This window comes from Dreissena polymorpha, chromosome 13 (assembly GCF_020536995.1).
Source record: "Dreissena polymorpha isolate Duluth1 chromosome 13, UMN_Dpol_1.0, whole genome shotgun sequence".
Lineage (NCBI taxonomy): Eukaryota > Metazoa > Mollusca > Bivalvia > Myida > Dreissenidae > Dreissena > Dreissena polymorpha.
Window position 1 is genome coordinate 32,472,454 of NC_068367.1, and position 14,733 is coordinate 32,487,186.

The 14,733-nt window shown below is 42.3% G+C and overlaps 1 protein-coding gene across 1 annotated transcript in view; it reads left to right on the plus strand.

Annotated features, from left to right (window-relative positions):
• The window catches only part of LOC127854560 (adhesion G-protein coupled receptor V1-like), a 148,356-nt gene that overhangs the window by 39,489 nt on the left and 94,134 nt on the right, over window positions 1-14,733 (plus strand). Inside the window, exons 32-40 of the mRNA XM_052389623.1 lie at window positions 875-992; window positions 1,571-1,855; window positions 3,325-3,497; window positions 3,703-3,958; window positions 4,363-4,488; window positions 7,296-7,414; window positions 7,836-8,014; window positions 12,092-12,272; window positions 13,274-13,432. Of these exons, the coding sequence (XP_052245583.1) occupies window positions 875-992; window positions 1,571-1,855; window positions 3,325-3,497; window positions 3,703-3,958; window positions 4,363-4,488; window positions 7,296-7,414; window positions 7,836-8,014; window positions 12,092-12,272; window positions 13,274-13,432 (1,596 nt within the window). The remainder of the gene's footprint in view (window positions 1-874; window positions 993-1,570; window positions 1,856-3,324; window positions 3,498-3,702; window positions 3,959-4,362; window positions 4,489-7,295; window positions 7,415-7,835; window positions 8,015-12,091; window positions 12,273-13,273; window positions 13,433-14,733) is intronic.

A 14,733-nucleotide genomic window follows, 5' to 3' on the forward strand; every position in this document is an offset into this window, starting at 1 on the left:
CTCCAGGAACATTATCAGGGGAGAAATTCTTATTAACAGCCTCAAATCTTTTATTTAAGGCAAGTCAGCTAGTAACCAATTGCCTATATGATACAGGACAATAGATACCACATGACATAAAAATAAAAATGTTTATAGCTCAGTTCAGTGCCTTGGAACAGTCAATGCATAGTATAGGGGGGGGGGGGGGGGGGTTAAAATGGTGTCAACATATGATTGAAAATTGTTTAATATGCATCAGAGCAACATAATAACAACTTTCTGAGCAATAATGAATTGAAATAAATACCAATAACAACTAAATTTCTCAGTGTTTACAAGATTTGAGGAAAAAAATCGAATTGTTTTTTTCGCAGATCATTGTAATTCAGCTCTTCAAGAAACCATGGTGCATTTTGTGAAAATCCCAATAATATAGTTTAAATGTAGGTTCAAATACTTAATTTAACACAATTTTCTATTATTTTTAAGTGAGCAGAATTATCATTTAATGCCAAAATATCGATATTATTGACTTGGCAAATGTTTTGCTAACAGAACTAGAAAAATAAGAATTCAGTAGAACTGTTTACAAACATTACACTACTGAGGACTTAACCAGCGTGATCACTTTGATTTTAACAGAGCCTTAATTTTTTTTACAATATGTAAAAGCAACTTTATAAGGTTTCAATTGATCTTTACTGAGATATTTTCATGATAAAGTGTAATAAGCCTGTAAAGAAATGAGTAGTTGTATCATATGTATATGTATCATATAGAATAAACTCCATAAAGTGTTATTTATGAACCAGATTCAGCCCTTTCACTTGTCAATGTTCTTGTTACCATGGTTTAAATTGTAAATCTTTTTGTTACCATGGTGATGTTTCAGGGAGAGCTGGGTCAGTTTCTAAGGTCAGAGGTCACCATACTTGCAAATGATGACCCGTATGGCAAGTTTGTGTTCCCCACTGCAATGAGACCAGTCTTTGTGAACGAGAGCAATCAATGTAAGAACTTACTAGATAGCAGTAAATCATTAATGAGAGCCTTGTTGTGGGAAAACTGGGCTTAATTCATGTGCATAAAGTGTTGACCCAGATTTGCCGCCTGTGCAGTCTGCAAAGGCTTATCAGGGGCAACACTTTCTGCTTTAATTGTATTTTTGTTTTAAGGAAGTCTCTCCTTAGCAGAAAATCAAGTTAAGGCAGAAAGTGTTGTCCTGGGGGACGACACTTTACACACATGCATCAAGCCAAGTTTTTTCCAGAAAAGGGGTCAATTAAGAGGCCAATTTACTCATATACAGTTTTTATAGTTAATTTTACTCTTTGTTGATCTTTGGTATTTATTAAATGTATAGTTAAGTTATGATTTAATATACAGTATAGTACAATGTAGTATGAAATGAATAGTCACTCTAGTTTATTTGGTAATAAGTATCTTTTTAAATCAATTTGATATTATTTCTAATCTAATATTTATCAAAAAGCTCTGCATTTTATTACATGATCAAAAGTTCATAATGTTTATTAAGTAAATAATAGTTTTTCAAGATCTACAATTCAATTTTTATTATTTAATACAGTGGTTGCTATGGAGATTCACAGACTTGGTGGGTCATTTGGAGCAGTGGAGGTCAACTACATAACATTGACCCCCAACGAGACCTTCCACTACATCCCAGCCACAGTCCCTAGAGCTGACCTAAATGACTTTCAGACTGTAAATGGGTCAGTGAGATTCATGGCGGGTCAAGAAGTTGCGACCTTTAACCTCCAAATTCTTGAAGACCTTGTTCCAGAGGAGGACGAGGTCGTGTATGTGAGGCTGACTGGGGTCAGATTGGTGGAGACTGCACAAATCAGAGCAGGTATGATGAATAAAAATAGTTAATTTTGACAGGGATGGGATACCAATTGTCCCTTATATTTGTACTAAGCCTCTTGATTTTCTGGAATATTTCTGTGCTTAGTGTCTTCTCAGATAAGCCTGTGAATAGACACTACCCACCCAGACTGGATCTACCCACCCAGACTGGATCTACCCACCCAGACTGGATCTTTTTGTTTAGAAGAGACTTTCATAAAACAACAGATTTCATATAAACAGAAAGTGTTGTCCCAGATTAACCTGTGCAGACTATCTAGGCTAATCTTGGAAACACTTTTAACACATGCTTTAAGCCCTTTCAGTGCGGGAACCAAATTTTGAAGGCCTTTGCAAACAGTTTGGATCCAGATGAGACGCCACAGAACGTGGCTTCTCATCAGGATCCAAACTGTTTGCTATTCTGATAATATTCTTTGAAAAAAATCGAAGAAAATGCTAATTTTAGAAATTAAGCGGACAACATTTTAGCAGACGACAAATTTCCCACAATGCAAAGAGTTAAGCCCTTTTTTCCCAGAGCACTGCTAACAACAACAACTTCTATATGAATTGTTCGTATTTTGCTTTTCACTCTAGGTCAGCCATACTTTTTCCTTTATTAAGTTAAAATAAACATTGCAATTAACCATTCAGCAAAGATTTCCAATTATAAATATCTAACACTTCTCAATGTAATATTGTTTATTTATATGTAAACTTCATGAAGCAAACATAATAAAAAGTACTGTAAAAAATGTCATTGAATCTCTACTTGGAATTCCGAAAAAAGGTTAAGGGTCAGCTAAAAAATGTATGTACGGTAGAATAAGAGGAAACAACTTTTTATACCTCATGTTGTGTATTTGAATAATGATTCTGATGGCTTGCTTTGAAATTATTGAGCTGTGTTCTGGGAAAACAGGGCTTAATTCATGTGAGAAAATGGTTATCACAGATTATTCTCTTCAGTCTTCACAGGCTAATCAGGGGTCGTATTTCAGAAACATCTTCATTTCTTAAATATTTTCACTTAAGTTCAAAATTACAATGTTTTGTATTTCTTTACTAAATAAAGACATGCATGTTGTTTTGGTATTCCTCAAATAACACTGACATAATGATCATATTTTGATGAAATTATCTATGCTTCACTATTGCAGTATGAAATGAAACACTTAAGAAAAATTGCCAATTTAAGGATAAAAATAAAATTTAACTTAAGATGCTTCTGGAATACCACCCCAGGGGCGACACTTACAGCTTTTATGATAATTTTTGTTTAAAGCAAATCTCTGCTTAGTGAAAAATAAGTTTAGGTGGAAAGTATTGTCCGTGATTAGCCTGTGCAGACTGCATAGTTTAATTAGGGACGACATTCACAGACATTTATTAAGTCCAGTATTCCAAGAACGTGGCTCATTTGTTTGTTTTTGATCATGTAATGTTCTTGGATTGTTTTGCACATTTCAGTGGACAACTCGCCACGCCTTGGTACTGAGACAGACTTGTATGGGCAGATAATCATCTACAGCAATGACAACGCCAACGGAGAGCTGGTGTTGACTCCCCAGTCACCAACAGTTTACGAGAACCAAACAGAATCATTCCTGTTTGTGACACGTTTTGGAGGTGCATTTGGAGAGGTGATGTTTTATTTAAGCAGCATCTTGTCTTACAATTATAGTCCAATTTACAAACTCCCAAAAATAGAGTTAAAATTATATTATTCCCAAAATAAAAGTCAGAAACAAAGTACAATATAATTGGATGCTAGTGTTTGGGTAATACATTACACTTGATGTTATTGTTTAGATCATTTTCATTGCATGTTCATGCATTTGCTCCCAGGTGACTGTCACAGTAAAAACAGTGGATGGCACAGCGTTATCTGGCGTGGATTACATTCTCATGTCAAACCAAGTGACGCTTGGGCGAGGAGAGACAAAGGCAGCAGTTCCGCTGAGAATCATTGATGACTCCTTGCCGGAATTGGCAGAAACCTTCACAGTGCAGTTGGATAAGGTGTTAGGCGGAGGGGTGCTTGGTACTACCATCAGTACCAATGTCGTTATCAATACCTCAGATGATCCTAATGGAGCTTTTGGTAAACAATGTGTTTGCTTTTGGTTTGAGTTTTTGTTTGCATTTAGCTGTTTGCTTGCTATTATAATTATGACAAGTTCAACATTACTCTTTTGTTAAAGAGAAAGGTATCAAGTGAGTTCCTTGTGTTATTGTTTTATGATACAATTTATGTGTTTTTTTATTAAAAAAGTTTATGAGATGCGCTTACTAACATGAAAGCCTGGTATATGGCTGAAAAACCTAAAATGCTATAAAAAAGACTTGTGTTCAGAATTAGATAGCAAGAATTGGAGGAAGATGTTGACAGCAGAGACTAATCTGGGGTGATACTTAATGCAAATGGATGAAACCCATTTTTCTCAGGGACAGCCCCTATTTGATATGACACCACTGTGACAAATTCTTCTGTTGTCCTGCTTTCAGAGTTCACAACTGATGGCATGTCAGTGGAGGAGCCAGACACTGGGCCCCTGGCTGTCAACCTGACAATTGTGAGGACGGGCGGAACCCTGGGGGTCATGACCTTGGAATGGGTCGCCATGCTGGGAGGTAGGTGTGAAGACTGGGTAACCCTGGGGGGTCATGACCTTGGAATGGGTCGCCGTGCTGCGAGGTAGGTGTTAGGACTCGGGAACCCTGGGGGTCATGACCTTGGAATGGATCGGCATGCTGGGAAGTAGGTGTTAGGACTGGGGAACCCTGGGGTCATGACCTTGAAATGAGTCGCCATGCTGGGAGGTAGGTGTGAAGACTGGGTAACCCTGGGGGGTCATGACCTTGGAATGAGTCATCATGCTTGGAGGTAGGTGTTAGGACTGGGGGAACCCTAGGGGTCATGACCTTGGAATGGGTCGCCATGCTGCGAGGTAGGTGTTAGGACTGGGGAACCCTGGGGGTCATGACCTTGGAATGGGTCGCCGTGCTGCGAGGTAGGTGTTAGGACTAGGGAACCCCGGGGGTCATGACCTTTGAATGGGTCGCCATGCAGGGAGGTAGGTGTGAGGACTGGGGAACACTGGGGGTCATGACCTTGGAATGGGTTGCCATGCTGGGAGGTAGGTGTGAGAACTCGGGAACCCTGGGGGTTATGACCTTGGAATGGGTTGCCATGCTGGGAGGTAGGTGTTAGGACTGGGGGAACTCTAGGGGTCATGACCTTGGAATGGGTTGCCGTGCTGTGAGGTAGTTGTTAGGACTTGGGAACCCTGGGGGTCATGACTTTGGAATGAGTCATCATGCTTGGAGATAGATGTTAGGACAGGGAGAACCCTAGGGGTCATGACCTCGGAATGGGTTGCCATGCAGGGAGGTAGGTGTGAAGACTGGGTAACCCTGGGGGGTCATGACCTTGGAATGGGTCGCCGTGCTGCGAGGTAGGTGTTAGGACTCGGGAAACCTGGGGGTCATGACCTTGGAATGGATCGGCATGCTGGGAAGCAGGTGTTAGGACTGGGGAACCCTGGGGGTCATGATCTTGGAATGGGTTGCCATGCCGGGAGGTAGGTGTGAGGACTGGGGAACCCTGGGGGTCATGACCTTGGAATGGGTCACCATGCTGGGAGGTAGGTGTGAGTTCCGGGGAAACCCCGGGGGTCATGACCTCGGAATGGGTCGCCATGCTGGGAGGTAGGTGTGAGGACCGGGGGAGCCCTAGGGGTCATGACCTTGGAATGGGTTGCCATGCAAGGAGGTAGAGGTGAGGACCGGGGAAACCCTGGGGGTCATGACCTTGGAATGGGTCGCCATGCTGGGAGGTAGGCGTGATGACTGAGGATCATTACTTTAGAATGAGTCACAACGTTTGGAGGTAGGTGTGAGGACCGGGGAAACTCTTGGAGTAATGATCTTGGAATTGGTCACCATACTGGGAGGTAGGTGTGAGGACTGGAGGTCATGACCTTGGAATAGGTCACCATGTTGGGAGGTAGTTGTTATGACTGAGGGTCATGACCTTGGAGAAGGTCAGCATGTTGGGAGGTAGGTGTGAGGACCGGGGGAACCTTGGGTGTCATGACCTTGGAATGGGTCACCATACTGGGAGGTAGGTGTGAGGACTGAGGGTCATTACTTTGCAGTGGGTAACCATGTTCGGAGGTAGGTGTGAGGGCTAGAGGAACCCTAGGGGTCATGACCTTAAAATTGGTCAACATGCTTGAAGGTTGCATACAGTAACACTTGAAATATTTTATTTCGTTTTCTGTTTAAATTGCATTTTCCTAATTGAATTTTGAATATTGTGGCGTGGCAATATTTTAGGTACAAATTCGCTAGGTATAAATATGGTAAACACAACTTTTCCTGTATTTCTTACAAATATGATATGACTAGAAATACATTACTGAATATTCATACTTGAGAAAGACATAACCTATGCTGAATTTGATGTTTACTCTGTGACTTGATACTGAAAAATAGAAATTGTCAATCTAAAAATCTACTGAGCACTTCCACAGAAAAGCCCAAAACTCAATATTTAATACTTTAATACTTAAACTCAGAGAAAGAACCAGACTTAATGCATGTGCATAAAATGTTGTCAAAGTTTAGCAAAAGCTAAACGGGGATGACGCTTTCCACCTATACTGGATTTTAGTTTAGAAGAGACTTCCCTTTTTTTGTAATAGTGGAAAGTGTCGTTCCTGATTAGATTGTGTGGACTGCATAGGGACAACACTTTATGCACATGCATTAAGCCCAGTTTTCGCAGAGTGTGACTCCTAAACCTGTCTGATATTTGTCAGGTGGTGTTGTGAGACTCATAAACCTGTCTGATATTTGTCAGGTGGTGTTGTGAGACTCATAAACCTGTCTGATATTTGTCAGGTGGTGTTGTGAGACTCATAAACCCATCTGATATTTGTCAGGTGGTGTTGTGTGACTCATAAACCTGTCTGATATTTGTCAGGTGGTGTTGTGTGACTCGTAAACGTGTCTGATATTTGTCAGGTGGTGTTGTGTGACTCATAAACCTGTCTGATATTTGTCAGGTGGTGTTGTGTGACTCATAAACCTGTCTGATATTTGTCAGGTGGTGTTGTGTGACTCATAAACCTGTCTGATATTTGTCAGGTGGTGTTGTGTGACTCATAAACCTGTCTGATATTTGTCAGGTGGTGTTGTGTGACTCGTAAACGTGTCTGATATTTGTCAGGTGGTGTTGTGTGACTCATAAACCTGTCTGATATTTGTCAGGTGGTGTTGTGTGACTCATAAACCTGTCTGATATTTGTCAGGTGGTGTTGTGTGACTCATAAACCTGTCTGATATTTGTCAGGTGGTGTTGTGTGACTCATGTACCTGTCTGATATTTGTCAGGTGGTGTTGTGTGACTCATAAACCTGTCTGATATTTGTCAGGTGGTGTTGCCCAAGAGGATGTCAGCCCGTCGTCAGGCAGTGTCTTCTTTGTGAGCAACGAGGGAAGTCGACAAGTCACCATCTCTGTCCTTTCTGACAATATACCCGAGGGTCAAGAGGTGAATATATACAATAATACTTTTATCCTTTGTAACAGTTTGTTTATTCATGACAAATGGGAGGATAAAGATGTGAATCCCATATCATATGTTTCACTTGAATGTATATTTGTTCCAAATTATTACATTGAATTGTATTTATTTTAGTTGCTTTAACGTCATACTCTGTGAACTTCCCATATGCAAACATACAGCCACCTATTTATGCTTCAATGTAAATGATAACATGATTTCCTGCATCACATATTAACATAACATTTGAGCTGCACTCTGGGAAAACTGGGTAAAATGCATCAAAGTCAAATGTCATCCCAGATCAGCCTGTGCAGTTTGCACATGCTAATCTGGGATGAAACTTTGTGCAAATGCATATAAACTAGTTTTCCCAGAATGTGGCTCATTTGTGTTGCCTTCTAAACAGGATGTAAAGATCCAGCTGACAAAGGTATCAGAGGGCGGTCGTATAGGGGCGCGGGGCATGTTCACTCTTTCCATCCTGGCCAATGATAACCCACACGGCTCCGTGCAGCTCGCCCAGACACAGTACTCTGTGTCGGAACTAGACACAAACTCGCTGCAGAATATCCGAGTCACTCGATCGTGAGTTCTGTTGTTGATTATGTTTGTTTTCATTATAAATCAGTCTAAGATATTTCGCTTGATGTAGTTGTGCCTTGATGTAGGTGTACCTTGATGTAGGTGTGCCTTGATGTAGGTGTGCCTTGATGTAGGTGTGCCTCGATGTAGGTGTGCCTCGATGTAGGTGTGCCTCGATGTAGGTGTGCCTCGATGTAGGTTTGCCTCGATGTAGGTGTGCCTCGATGTAGGTGTGCCATGATGTAGGTGTGCCTCGATGTAGGGGTGCCTCGATGTAGGTGTGCCTCGATGTAGGTGTGCCTCCATGTAGGTGTGCCTCGATGTAGGTGTGCCTCGATGTAGGTGTGCCTTGATGTAGGTGTGCCAAATAATGTAGCAAAGTAATAATTTATCCATCCTTTAAGAGAAAATGATATCATATGTATTGCATTAGCATTAATGTAATGCAAAACTAACAAGCAAAAAGTAAAAATAGTTATCAAAAAGTAAACAGACCATTTGATTTATTGTTTTATAACAGCAAACACAATACATACAAAACAAATACATATGAGCCATGCCCTGGGAAAACTGGCCTTAATGCTTGTTGGAAAAGTGTTACACAAGCTAATCAGGGACCACTTTTTCAGCCTTTATGTATTTTGTTGTTGTAAGAAAGTATCTTCATAGATGGAAAGTGTTGTCTCTGATAAGCCTGTGGAGACTAAGCAGGCTCATCTGGAATGGCACTCTAGCGACATGCATTACTGGGCAGGCTCATCTGGAATGGCACTCTAGCGACATGCATTACTGCTGTGGAGACTGGGCAGGCTCATCTGGAATGGCACTCTAGCGACATGCATTACTGCTGTGGAGACTGGGCAGGCTCATCTGGAATGGCACTCTAGCGACATGCATTACTGGGCAGGCTCATCTGGAATGGCACTCTAGTGACATGCATTACTGGGCAGGCTCATCTGGAATGGCACTCTAGCGACATGCATTACTGGGCAGGCTCATCTGGAATGGCACTCTAGTGACATGCATTACTGGGCAGGCTCATCTGGAATGGCACTCTAGTGACATGCATTACTGGGCAGGCTCATCTGGAATGGCACTCTAGTGACATGCATTATTGGGCAGGCTCATCTGGAATGGCACTCTAGTGACATGCATTACTGGGCAGGCTCATCTGGAATGGCACTCTAGCGACATGCATTACTGTGGAGACTGGGCAGGCTCATCTGGAACGGCACTCTAGTGACATGCATTACTGCTGTGGAGACTGGGCAGGCTCATCTGGAATGGCACTCTAGCGACATGCATTACTGCTGTGGAGACTGGGCAGGCTCATCTGGAATGGCACTCTAGCGACATGCATTACTGCTGTGGAGACTGGGCAGGCTCATCTGGAATGGCACTCTAGCGACATGCATTACTGGGCAGGCTCATCTGGAATGGCACTCTAGTGACATGCATTACTGGGCAGGCTCATCTGAAATGGCACTCTAGCGACAATCATTACTGGGCAGGCTCATCTGGAATGACACTCTAGTGACATGCATTACTGGGCAGGCTCATCTGGAATGGCACTCTAGTGACATGCATTACTGGGCAGGCTCATCTGGAATGGCACTCTAGTGACATGCATTATTGGGCAGGCTCATCTGGAATGGCACTCTAGTGACATGCATTACTGGGCAGACTCATCTGAAATGGCACTCTAGCGACATGCATTACTGTGGAGACTGGGCAGGCTCATCTGGAACGGCACTCTAGTGACATGCATTACTGCTGTGGAGACTGGGCAGGCTCATCTGGAATGGCACTCTAGCGACATGCATTACTGCTGTGGAGACTGGGCAGGCTCATCTGGAATGGCACTCTAGCGACATGCATTACTGGGCAGGCTCATCTGGAATGGCACTCTAGTGACATGCATTACTGGGCAGGCTCATCTGGAATGGCACTCTAGCGACATGCATTACTGGGCAGGCTCATCTGGAATGGCACTCTAGTGACATGCATTACTGGGCAGGCTCATCTGGAATGGCACTCTAGTGACATGCATTACTGGGCAGGCTCATCTGGAACGGCACTCTAGTGACATGCATTACTGCTGTGGAGACTGGGCAGGCTCATCTGGAATGGCACTCTAGCGACATGCATTACTGCTGTGGAGACTAAGCAGGCTCATCTGGAATGGCACTCTAGTGACATGCATTACTGCTGTGGAGACTAAGCAGGCTCATCTGGAATGGCACTCTAGTGACATGCATTACTGTGGAGACTGGGCAGGCTCATCTGGAATGGCACTCTAGTGACATGCATTACTGTGGAGACTGGGCAGGCTCATCTGGAATGGCACTCTAGTGACATGCATTACTGCTGTGGAGACTGGGCAGGCTCATCTGGAATGGCACTCTAGCGACATGCATTACTGTGGAGACTGGGCAGGCTCATCTGGAATGGCACTCTAGCGACATGCATTACTGCTGTGGAGACTAAGCAGGCTCATCTGGAATGGCACTCTAGCGACATGCATTACTGGGCAGGCTCATCTGGAATGGCACTCTAGTGACATGCATTACTGGGCAGGCTCATCTGGAATGGCACTCTAGCGACATGCATTACTGGGCAGGCTCATCTGGAATGGCACTCTATTGACATGCATTACTGCTGTGGAGACTGGGCAGGCTCATCTGGAATGGCACTCTAGCGACATGCATTACTGCTGTGGAGACTGGGCAGGCTCATCTGGAATGGCACTCTAGCGACATGCATTACTGCTGTGGAGACTGGGCAGGCTCATCTGGAATGGCACTCTAGCGACATGCATTACTGGGCAGGCTCATCTGGAATGGCACTCTAGTGACATGCATTACTGCTGTGGAGACTGGGTAGGCTCATCTGGAATGGCACTCTAGCGACATGCATTACTGCTGTGGAGACTGGGCAGGCTCATCTGGAATGGCACTCTAGTGACATGCATTACTGTGGAGACTGGGCAGGCTCATCTGGAATGGCACTCTAGTGACATGCATTACTGCTGTGGAGACTGGGCAGGCTCATCTGGAATGGCACTCTAGTGACATGCATTACTGTGGAGACTGGGCAGGCTCATCTGGAATGGCACTCTAGTGACATGCATTACTGTGGAGACTGGGCAGGCTCATCTGGAACGGCACTCTAGTGACATGCATTACTGTGGAGACTGGGCAGGCTCATCTGGAATGGCACTCTAGCGACATGCATTACTGGGCAGGCTCATCTGGAATGGCACTCTAGTGACATGCATTACTGCTGTGGAGACTGGGCAGGCTCATCTGGAATGGCACTCTAGTGACATGCATTACTGCTGTGGAGACTGGGCAGGCTCATCTGGAATGGCACTCTAGCGACATGCTTACTGGGCAGGCTCATCTGGAACGGCACTCTAGTGACATGCATTACTGCTGTGGAGACTGGGCAGGCTCATCTGGAATGGCACTCTAGCGACATGCAATACTGTGGAGACTGGGCAGGCTCATCTGGAATGGCACTCTATTGACATGCATTACTGCTGTGGAGACTGGGCAGGCTCATCTGGAATGGCACTCTAGTTACATGCATTACTGCTGTGGAGACTGGGCAGGCTCATCTGGGATGGCACTCTAGCGACATGCATTACTGTTTTTCCAGTTTTCCCAGATTGAGACAGACATATTTTAACCTGTATAACTACTTGCAAGAGCTGCCATAGAGGTTTACAAGGCATTCTCCTTCCTCAATGTCTACAAGGCCTTCTCCTTCCTCCTTTTTTATATGGCCCTTTCCTTTCTCCTTTTTATATGGCCCTTTCCTTCCTCCTTTTTTATATGGCCCTTTCCTTCCTCAATTTTTATATGACCCTTTCCTTCCTCAATTTTTATATGGCCCTTTCATTCCTCAATTTTTATATGGCCCTTTCATTCCTCAATGTTTACAAGGCCCTTTCCTTCCTCAGTCTTTAAATGGCACTTTCATTCTTTAATATTTAAAGGCCCTTTCCTTCTTCAATGTCTAAAAGGCCCTTTCGTTTTTCAATGTTGACAAGGCTTTTTCCTTCTTCAATGTTTACAGAGGAGGCAGTTTTGGAGAGCTGCGTGTGTACTACAGCACAGGCAGCGTGTCTCTTCTACAAGACATCAACACCAACATAGGTGACGCCAGTGTGTTCCAGTACTTCCGTACTCCTATACTCGGGGGTCGAGGAATCACAGGCACTGATGTCACAGTGACACCTGGGCAGAACACTTCACTGGTAAGCAACTAGGGCTATGCCAGCCCGTATTAATACTTTCTTCAACAGATCGTGTACAAAATGCTCTCATGGAATAACACATTCCTTTACTTTTAATATGCATCAAGTGTTAACAAAATGAAATGCATATTTGAAATTATATTTAACAATTATATTGCCATGCTCATTGTTCCAAAAGAAAACAAGCAGGTAATATGATTCAGGCTCTGGGAAAACAGGGTTTGATGCATGTGCATTAGTATCATCCTAGATTAGCCTGTGTAGTTTGCACAGGCTTATTAGGGAAAGCACTTTCCATTTTTATGGAATTTATTGTTTAAAGGAGCTCTCTTCTAAACAGATCCCGTCTAGGTGGAGAGTTTCATCCTTGAATAGCCTGTGCTGACTGCATTTGCTTATCTGGGACTATACTTTACAGGCATGCATTAAGCCCTGTTTTCCCAGATTGTGGCTCATATAGTACATACTAATAAATGACATTGCTTTTTTAAGCGCATGAACAGTTTTCCATGCCACTGTTATAATATTTCTCTTACAGCCAAGTTTGTGGTCTGATACAACACTAGTACTTGTCTTGTCTTGTCAATTTGCACACATATTTTCTTTACTCTTGACTTTTTTCAATCTTGTAATGTAGCACGTGGTTTCTTTACAATAAGCATTTTGCATCAGACTGATATGTCAATATTAACTGACAAGATCCTCATATGAGCCTGGTTCTGGGAAAACTGGGATTAATGCATGTGCTTAAAGTGTGGTTTCTCAGTGCAGCCTGTGCAGTAGGCACAGGCTAAACAGGGATGACACGGACTGCTTTTATGGTATTTTTGGTTAAAAGGAAAACTCTTGGAAACAAAAATCCAGTCTAAGTTGAAAGAGTCGAACCTGATGAGCTTTTGCAGACTGCATAGGTTGATAGGGAACACAACTTTACGCTCATGCATTTAGCCCCGTTTTTCCAGAGCGCATGGCTCATGTGTTTTCCTTTGTTGTTATGACAGGTGTGTGCCAAGGCGTGCCTTCAGCAGATGTCTTGCAAGTCTTTTGAGATCCATGTGTCCGTGGATACCAACACCTGTACCTTGCACGACACCACCACGTCTTCTCCTATGAACATCACATCCACTAACATGAAATACTACGAGAAAGACTCTACCAAGGTTTGTGTCTGCATATTAATATAAACACATTTATGACTTTTACGCTTAAGCCTTGTTGTTGAAAAATGGGGTTTAATGCATTTGTTTAAAGTGTTGTGCCAGATTAGCCTGTGCAGTCTGCACAGGCTTCTAGTTTCAAATGCATTGACTATGTTTTTTAACAACAAATTTCATTAAAAAATATTATTCCCACAGATTCAGCACATGAGTCAAAAACATTTGCCCTGCTGACAAACATTTCATATTTTTCCTATGCAATGACTTGTTTATCCATTCCTTTGATTTATAGCAATCCAGATAATCACAGTTACAGTCCTGTGTTGAATTTAAGACATTGTATATTTATTTACATATGGAATAAAATACATTTGTAATTCAAAAAACCCCACTTATATTGTCTATTTGAGCATAATAACAAAGGTATAGCATTGTGTTAATAGCATTTATAGCATAACAGTAATAGCATTATCATGTGCTTCTTACTGTTGGTTAGCTTAGAGTGATTCTTTATATATAAAGTCATGTTTATTTGAATAATTATACGGTTAATCCCCATTTGTATGCATCTGCCAGCAGGTAAAATATAAGGACGAATTACATTCAACTCAACGGCTAATTGAAATGTGACACAATTATACTTTAAAATCAATAGAATAAAAGAAACACGGAAAATAGTTGTCTATTATTACATCATTACTTAATGTTTTCAATATAAAGTCATTTGTGAATGCCTTGAAATGCATCTGTCAAAAATACCAGTGGTATCAATCTTATCATTAATAATAATGGAAGTTTGTGGAATTCATGTTCATGTATGTAGTAATAAAGGGTTTGCTCCTAAAAGTTCTTGTTATACATGTACATTACTCTTTTTCTTTTATATGTTGCATCCAAATTAAAGTATGTTTTTGTAAGGGCTTCTCAAATTAATGGTAATTATTTTGATAATTATTTTCTGATTCTTTGAAAAAAGTTTTTTGTTGTCTGCTACCTTTTATTTTGCTCCCCCAAAATTTTTGGGGGGAGCATATAGTCGCCGCTTCGTCTGTCCGTGCGTGTGTCCGTCTGTCCGTGCACAATTTTTGTCCGGGCTATTTCTCAGCAATTAATGACCGGAAATCAATTAAACTTTATGGGAAGCTTCACTACCAAGAGGAGATGTGTATATTATCAGCCAGTTCTGGTCGGATGATTTTTCACAGAGTTATGGCCGTTTGAAATTTTCCATTAACTGTACATATAGTGCAATTCTTGTCCGGGCTATTTCTCAGCAACTAATGACCGGATTTCAATGAAACTTT